Below are 9,119 nucleotides of genomic sequence, written 5' to 3' on the forward strand. Positions count from 1 at the left end.
TCTGTGTTTTCACAATGTCTAGCAGAGTACTTAAGAAATAATTGTTTAGGGAATGTTTTATCAGAACACATGTTTTAATAATTTTCAATGTTTCATTACATAAACTGTCCTCAACATTGCTACCTTTCTGACAGGGGTAAAGTAATTTCACAACTGGAATAAACAATAAAATTATGTGTATCTACAAAAAAACAACTCTTAATGATAAGAAATATTTCTATAAAATGACTTACATGGATCTATATCATGTTTCTTGTAGGTTTTCTTCTTTGTCCCCATACCAGTTTGATTTCCTTATGCAAACACCTTCATTTATATTTACTGTAGAATCATTTTCACAGTAATATTATCTTCATATAAATACATATTATTTAAAGTAAAAGAAATGGTGTCACTTTCATGAATTCTACATAAGTGTATGTTTATAATACTGTTATAATTTCTTAAATCTAGTTTAAAAGACTAGGTTTTCTACTACCATTTTAAGTGGTAGATTGCAAATACAGCTGTATTCTAGATAATGTCCATGATTATTGTAACAATAATAATGATCTGCATGTTCTTAGGTGTTGTAGCTGATGCTCTCCTAACAACTGAAGACATAAGTTCTTTATACTAAGGATTGCACAATTATTGAATGATATTTTAATGGTGTGCTCTATAATTTAAGCACACTGACAACATCTAATAACCAAAAGGTATGAACTATGATTAACAAGAATAACAGGAATAAGTAATTGTACTCAGATGGGCTATTCCTATGCATTCGGCTTATTAATAGGATAATTACATGCACATATTCCATACTAAAATACACATTTCTTTACTCCTTCTAGTACCACTAAACACTGTGCTGGCTGATTCTAAAGTATTATCTCATTTCACTCCAGTACTAAACTTGTGTTAGGGAGATTTTGACATACAAATAAATCTTTACTAAGAGATTGCACAAAGTAACATCTCCAGCAACTGGTAATTTCCAATTTTCTTTTTATCTTGCAGTATTATCTAGGCTGTTTGAATTCATAAAGTAAAGAGCTCTCCCTGCCTATGCTTTAAATATGTTTCTGAGTGTCACATTTATGAAGACCCCTGTTTTTAACCTTCATCTTTCTTGCATTCAAACAAAGAAACTTGCCCTCTATTTTGGAGCTTCATTAAATCATGATTCCATCTGCGAACCTATAGTTTAGAGACCATGAAGAAAAGTATCCCAGAAACTTAGCAGTGCTCTAATAGTATTGTTAATTTTTAGATGTAAATGACAGAGATTAAATATATAGAGGCCTCCAAACTTAGAGTGAACCATGATGGAAAAGTACACTAGTGATAACTGTTCCTGGGATGCTCAGAATCAAAAATTTTAAGGCAGTAGTATATTTATATTCATACTGTAGCTTTTTCTGTAAATTAGACCTAAAGGGACAAGTAAAGCTACAGCAAAGGGGGAAATAGGCTCATTATGTTAATTGCATTACTATCTGAGAAGGGGAAAAAGAAATAGATTGATTTAACTGAGATTAATGGTGGCATTTTATGCTATACATGGATGCATACATTAATTGATTATAGGGAGAGAGGTAATGGCAAGAAAATTAAGGTCTTCCATTCAGTGAGTATGATTTTTATCTTATGACATGTCTCTTGCTGATTTTTTCAGCAAAAAATCCTTAGATCTGTCAAATTAAAACTGCTGTTTTACTTTAAATTATATTTGTATTCATTTATCAAAATTTGCAAACATTTATATGATGCTCTCTGATCATATTAATCAATTACTACCTCCTTCCAACTCCCCTCTAGTGTTCCCACCACCACATCTCCTTCTCAACTTCATGTCTCTTTCTCTGTTTTTCTTATTGATAATCCTTTGAGTTTAATTAGTGCTGTCCATACGACATTCCTATGTGTGTAGGGCCATCAGTTGGGATACGTTCGACCTACCAGTGGCCACAATCCCAAAGAAAAGTGACTCTGTCTTCCTCAGCAGCCATTAATTGTCAGTAGCTCCTCAATCAAAGTTTCGACCTCAAGGGCACTTCCTCTATCTGTACTGAAATTTTGACTGGTCTTGTGCAAGTAACCATAGTATCTGTGAGTTGCTGTGTGCAGCATATGTGCCATGTCAGTATTTCATAACTCTTCTTCCCACCTGCTGGCGGTTACATTCTTTCTGTACTCCCACATCTTTGCAAGATGTTCCCTGGGCCTTGGATGATGGGTGGTAGAAAGAGATGACTCATCCACAGCTGAGCACACATAGTTACTTATACGTTACTCCTTAACCAATTATGAATCTCTGTTAATCTTGTATAAATAATATGCAAATTTAATGAGGGTTTTAGGGGAATGGGGTATGGATAAGCAGAGAAGAGTTCTTTGCTGTCTACTACACTAAGACAAGAGTTCATATCTCAGCACATAAGTCAAGTGACTCACAGATTCCTAGAACTCTGCCTCCAGGGGATCATCTACATGCTCTTTTGGTCCCTGTCTGTACCTGACACACACACATTCATCTCTACTCACACCAATGCACATGTGTGCACACACACCCAAATGTCCCTACCCTTACACCAAGGAACATATACATACAAATACTAAAAAGAAATATTTTAAATGTTTAAGTATTTTAGATCAATTATAAGTTTTTTTTCAGACCCTAAACTTTGCCGTAATGTCAGACTGGCACTTTAGGAATTGCTAGAAGCACATTTATTAGACAATGAAAGGCACAGTGGACTAGATGAGGGAGAGTAGTCAGGTCACTACTGGGTTTTTGTGGCTTGGTTTAACAGCTTTCTTCTGAATATGCCTAATTATGAGGTTTCAGAGGTAATTGGCTGGTAATATTTATATAGTTCATGTTGCATTGGGCAAAATGCTAATCAATTGTACCTTAGGCTGTCTCAGAGCCATGCTAGATAGCTAAATATCCTTTTGCACTAGTTAGAATTTTGAAGCTTAATTTAGCAAGAGATACAGGGATCAAAGCTAGCAACTCTGCCTTCTGATACCAAATCTCTGATAGATTTTGGTTAATGTTCCCCATACTGTGTTGTCAATCACTGACAATATGAATTTTTTATATATAAGTATAGTATCTGTTATTAAGACAGTTTTTCTTAATAATGGAACTCACTTTTAGGTGATGAAAATCAGTGTTTCAATGTCCTCTCAAATTCGCTTGTTGAAGTTGTCTTTTTAGAAGTCTTCTCCCACTTGGTAGTTCCAAGGCTTGACAGACACAAAAACACTCCCTTGTAGCCAAAAGGTAAAAATAATGGACTTTGATATAAAAGTATCAACTCCTATGTAAAGAATTGAAGACCAAAATACAGGCTTTTCTAGAAGAACCTGCTAGGGAAGCTTATTTAAAATATTCAGTGAATGTACAACAGTTTATGTGCCCTAAATAGATCCACACAGGGAGATGGACAATACTTTAGGCAGCCAGGCTTAGCAAAGTGAATATTTGACTGAAAATAAAATTGGAAATCATTACCAGTTCATTTCACTCAGGGTATCTAGGGATATAGAAGCTAGTACAATGTAGAGTTTATGAAAACAGGGAATTAGCAGTGGCTAGAAAAAAAAAGAACAAAAATAAATGGCCCATTTCTCCATCATTTTCAGTGAAAGCATAAGATGTTGTGATTTAAATTTTAAGCCAATATGTGTCCAGAATTTTGAATTAGTTAATTAATCATAAACATCACGGGCATTTTGTTATGTGGTTTTTAAATTAAACATTGCTTTCCTAGATGGGCAACTAATCCCTGTTCCTAGAAGTTATCTGTGTTTGTAAGATCTTTGCAAGTAGTATGTTTGGTAGATAGGATGCTGTAAACTTTTTTAAATGTAGTATTTATAGTTAACCATATCTTAAAAGTTATTTGGGAGAAAGAAGCTGCTATTCTTAGAATTTATACAGAAAGCATTATATATGTTGTTTTTCACTGGGGATGTGTGTTTCTATTTGTGTCAACCTTCTGGGAATGCTGTCAATATTCTAATGAATGCAGTAGGAGGATTGAAAGAGAGTGTGCACAAAGGTAAGCACAGCAGTTCGGAATCCAGGTACATTGAATCTGTACTTCGACCAAAGGAATCAGTACAAAATTCTTGAAAAACAAGGCATCCCACCTTGTTTTAGTTTCTACAATATTTATCTTTCTATATGGGCTGATCTTTACATCTAAGTGCAAGTCTAAAACTTTTCTGTACTTACATACTTCCTTGTGTTCATTAGTTAAGCATTATCTCATATCCAAATTGAGAACTAACAAGGTAGCATGGGTCTTGAACACTGAAGTTACTTTTTCCAATGAGTGTTTCCAAGCTGCTTGGGCTGGTGAGAACAAAAAAGTTTGTACTATTGGTGACATTTTAAGGAATTATAGAAGCAAATCACATTTGAATTATAATATTGAGATCCAGTACTAAGAGGTTAAAATTTGGTAAAGTCCTTTAATTAAAGCATTATTTAGAAAAAGAGAGGTATGATAAAACTTCAGTTTGTTAAATCTAAGAGTTTTTAATGTATTTCGCTGTTGCCCTTTTCTCTTGTCATAAGGAAGAAAAGATTGCTATTTGATATTAGAGAACAAATATCACTGACATTTGTATCTAATAATGGTATAGAAATTTAATTAGGAGCATGACAGATTACTAACCTGGCCAGTGTGACAAAAGCATCACTTTAATAAAAATGATGGATAATAAAATAGCCAGCACATATACATGTAAATTGTACATTTTTGATAATGAAAACCACTTTTGTAATTACATAAGACAGAATTTTGACTTGAAGATGAAGGTTTTGAATAGTGAAACTTCAATGTGTTACTCTGGGGACATATCTGTATTTGGAAATAACTTGGCTCATATTTCAGGCTTAATGAGCACAGCAACAAACTTCTATTGTATAAATATAACTATGAGAAATTCAATTCCCTAACAAGTCAATATTTAACTAAAATTTTAATTAAAATATTGTAACCATATTTGGTAGTCTTAAAAATACATGATATCAAGCAGGAAGCCAGGCAAGCATTTTGTTTTACCTTCAAAGATAAGACGGCAAACATACAATCTGTGTGTGACATTTTGCTACTTATACAAAAAATGAATTTCAAAAGTAGTCTCCAGACATTGTGTTTTATAATCTTTTCTTTATTGATAATATTGGAAAGCAATAATACTGCAATGATCATTCTTAATGATTTTGGGTATTGAAAACTCGAAACAAGAAATTTTACAAGGTTTTCTGTTTTGGAACTACTGAATTTGCTCGAAAAACTTTAACATTATCAATTTAAGCCAGAGACGTTATAATATTAAAAAGTCACAGAAGAGAAGAAAAGCTATTGGACATAAGATTAAGTCATATGTGGAGTCTAATCCAGTGCTATGTGCTCAGTAAGCCAATAGAGAGAGCCCTTTCTATGTTTCTACAAATACCTCTGGTCATTCAGATCAAAGTGATACTTTCAGTTTAAAGTTATCAAATCATCATTAGTTTCAATAATACCTTGTATTAATATTTTTTGAAAGAATGATATATATATATATCATTGATGAAAATGGAAAAAACTCAAATATCTCATTTTATAACAAATGCACAATAAGAAATCAGTTTAATACTAGAAAAATCAATAGTACATTTATCACATATACTTTATAAAGATTTGCTCTGTAGAAGTACTTCATGAATCAAACAATGATTTCTACATGTTCCTTTACATATTAAAGCAGTGACTATAATTTATGTGTAAAATGTTGTTCAGTCTGGTATTATTTCCTAGTACACTTTTACTTTTGAATATATGATTATATATATATAAAACTTCATGTGAAAATATAGGAAAATAGTTTTCTAAAGTTATAGAAGCCAGCTTATAATATTCTGGCAAACTAATAATTGTCTTAATTGTTCTAAAAATTCCTGGCTGACAAGCTGAAAGTCTTAGCTTATATAACTCAAAGAAAGAGGAGGTGGGGGGGGGATACTTGACATCGCCTTCAAGGACAACTTTGAATGTTAATGTTTCTATTTTCAGTCTCCTGGAAGAAAGCGTTTTATTAACCAGTGCAAGCTCTAGGATGTCAAATTCATGATGGGCAGTATACATTTCACACACAAAATAGGAGCATAGTCATTTTATCATAAATTCTTTCGCTTGAAAATGTAGCATGAAAATCTAGTTAGAATTATAAAGAAGTTATCTTAGAGTAATCTAAAATATTGAGGCTTAAAATATAAAAGTCCTAGGATTTCAGTATTCACGCATTTGAAATTGTGGTTCATCCACCGACAATTTCCATAATATTTGAATAGCTAAGAAGGAGACTGATAGGTCCCAGGCATCACAGTTTTGTATGTACAGGCAGTAGGATTGCCAGAAACTAAAAGACAATATTTCCAAACTATCTTTCCATTCATGTGTTATATAACAAAACACTTTGAGACGAAAACTAGTTATCTAGAAGATTTAAATACCAATTAGATGAAATCCCCACAATAGTGTACTGTACTGAGGTTTTGGGGGACTGCCCCTCCAGGTAGGGATGTTTTTGCCAAATTCTTGTAAAATTTTATTTCTTGACACATGCAGTAAGATACTGATAGACATGAGTAAGCAAATGGTAGAACTAGAGAAAACTAGCAAGGAAATGTCTCTTCAGACAGAAGATACTTAATAATGTGAAATGAGACACTGCGAAAATGGATATTGGATTTGGCAACCTTTGAAAGAAATACTTTGATGTGATAGTGGGCAGTGAAGGTCAAATTAACTAAGCACAGAGGATCATTTTAAAAATAGAATATTTTCCAGTGAATATTAACATATTAAATAGAAAATTCAGACTTTCAAGTCAAAAATGATTACTTTATTTCAATGGTAATCGGAAATTTTAGTAAAGTAGACAATACCAAGGATGCTAGAAGTACAGATGATTAAAGACAAAGTCCTTGAAAAGGTAGAGAGCGTGTGAGAAGACGTGCACTCTACCTGTAGCCTTCACAATGTAGGATCTGCCATCATACTTTGGCATTCAAATGAAATAGAGAATATAATTACCGAGTAAACTAACAGAAATGGTTTGAAATCAGTCTAGGTTACTGAGCAATTTCATGACTCCGAGTGTGGGCAAAAGAACTCACATGCACTTGGGAAGAGATGTTTTTAATATTTACTTTTGGATTATTTTCTTTCAGGTACTTCAAGAAGATCTAGAGCAGGAACAAGTCAGGGTCAACTCTCTAACTCACATGGTGGTAGTGGTTGATGAATCCAGTGGCGATCATGCTACGGCAGCTTTGGAAGAACAACTTAAGGTCAGATTTGTTTTTAACTGAATTATGTCCTTTTCAACATTTAATTCCCATTAATGTATTTAGAAAATTCAGAATGTAATTCATTTAATGTAGGTAAATTAATATATTAATCATTCAAATTAAAATAATTCTCCATTTGTGCATTCTCAGTTTCATTAACTTAAAATGGTGCACACACTACTTTCCATGCCTTTGAGGAAATCCACAAATTCAGATCTAATTATTTCGTATTGTACTTAAACTGTATTCATTAGAGAACTATGTAAACAATACTGTTTATGTATGCTTCAAACCTACAATCTGAATGTGGGCAAAAATTAACTTGAAATTTACTAAATTATGAAAATGTGAGTACCTTTGGTATTCATTCCTTTAATCTTTCAGTTTTTGTTCTCATGAAAACATTCGGTGTTTTAAATGATAAAAGTTAGAATAGATATTCAGCCATTCAAACCTCCTTTACAACCTAATTTCAGGTATTTTTGCTTAAGGAATGTATGAAGTATGGTAGCAAATGCCTGTAATTCTAGCACTTCAATGGTAGAGTCATGAGTATTGGGAGTTTGAGGCTAGACTCAGCTTGACAATAATCAGCTTTGGTTAAATGAGAACCTGCCCACTCCAGGCCAAAAACAAGGATGGAGAGAAGTCTCAGAGTTTAGTGCAGTTGCTTTTGCAAAGAACAGCAGCCACATGGCAACTCACAACTATCTGTATCTAGATAAAAGGGCTCTGACCCATATTCTTACCTCAGGGGTCTCCTGCCAACACATGGTGCACAGAAGTACACTCAGGCACCTACACATACACACAAATGAAAAATAAATCTTAAAAACAACAGAAAAAATGATAATGTGGATATTTCAAAGTTCTGTTTTATATGTGCATGCCCAAGTATGTGCATATACGTATGGAGCCAGAGATGGAAAGTGGGTATCCTCCTCAAGCACTCTCAACCTAAGTTTTTGAGATAGAGTTTCTCTCTCAACTTGAACTAATCAATTTTGCCAGACTGGCTGGTCAGCAGATCCCAGTGATCCTCCTTCCCCCATCTTCCAATTCTGGGTACTAGGATTATGGGTATGCATCACTGCTCCTTCCTTTTTACATGGGTGCCTGGGGATCAACTCCTGGTGCTCTTGGTTGCATGAGAAGCACTTTATTTACTAAACTATCTCCTTAGTCTGCTGCTTATAAGGTTCATTGGGCCCAAGAAAGAGCTGTCCTTCCTTTGTGACAGATAGGGGCCACAAGTTTAATATCTCAAAGGATCCCCTCCATTACAAGTTGAAGTGACTTTATGAGCCTAAAGTAGTTCCTAACAGTAGTTCCAACCTGACCTATAACACAGATTCTAAATTCCTATCTTTGTATTCTTGTCTCTTGTGTTAATTATTTTTTTCATTCCAGTGAAATGTCATGTCCTTGAGTTACTGCTTTAGACTGCCATTCTGCAACAATGCCATTTCATGTTATTAAGTGACAAAAGAGTAAAAATTTTCTAACAGATTGAATATTTTTTTTCCACAAAGCATCACTATTTATTTCAACCTATGTCAGTTACTTATATTCTAATAATATTGCTGAGATCTGACAACCTTTATGTTATAGTGTATGCTAATATATCATGAAAGTTAGGGTCAATTTTGTATTACACACATACATATGGCTGACAGAATAAAATACTGAATTTGAAAAAACTCCAAACTTCTGATGTGAAAATGACTAATTGTTCGGAGGCAAAAATCCAATATTCAACCTTTTCCATACCTTTTCA

General features: G+C 33.6%; 1 protein-coding gene across 10 annotated transcripts in view; it reads left to right on the plus strand.

The window, feature by feature from the left end:
* The window catches only part of Dmd (dystrophin), a 2,242,690-nt gene that overhangs the window by 805,081 nt on the left and 1,428,490 nt on the right, over positions 1-9,119 (plus strand). For all 10 annotated transcript variants that reach the window (XM_052732199.1, XM_052732319.1, XM_052732309.1 and 7 more), the window contains one exon: positions 7,223-7,342. In XM_052732199.1, coding sequence (XP_052588159.1) covers positions 7,223-7,342 — 120 coding nt within the window. The remainder of the gene's footprint in view (positions 1-7,222; positions 7,343-9,119) is intronic.

This window comes from Peromyscus californicus, unplaced genomic scaffold (assembly GCF_007827085.1).
Source record: "Peromyscus californicus insignis strain IS unplaced genomic scaffold, ASM782708v3 Scaffold_10__1_contigs__length_136768540, whole genome shotgun sequence".
NCBI classification, from domain to species: domain Eukaryota; kingdom Metazoa; phylum Chordata; class Mammalia; order Rodentia; family Cricetidae; genus Peromyscus; species Peromyscus californicus.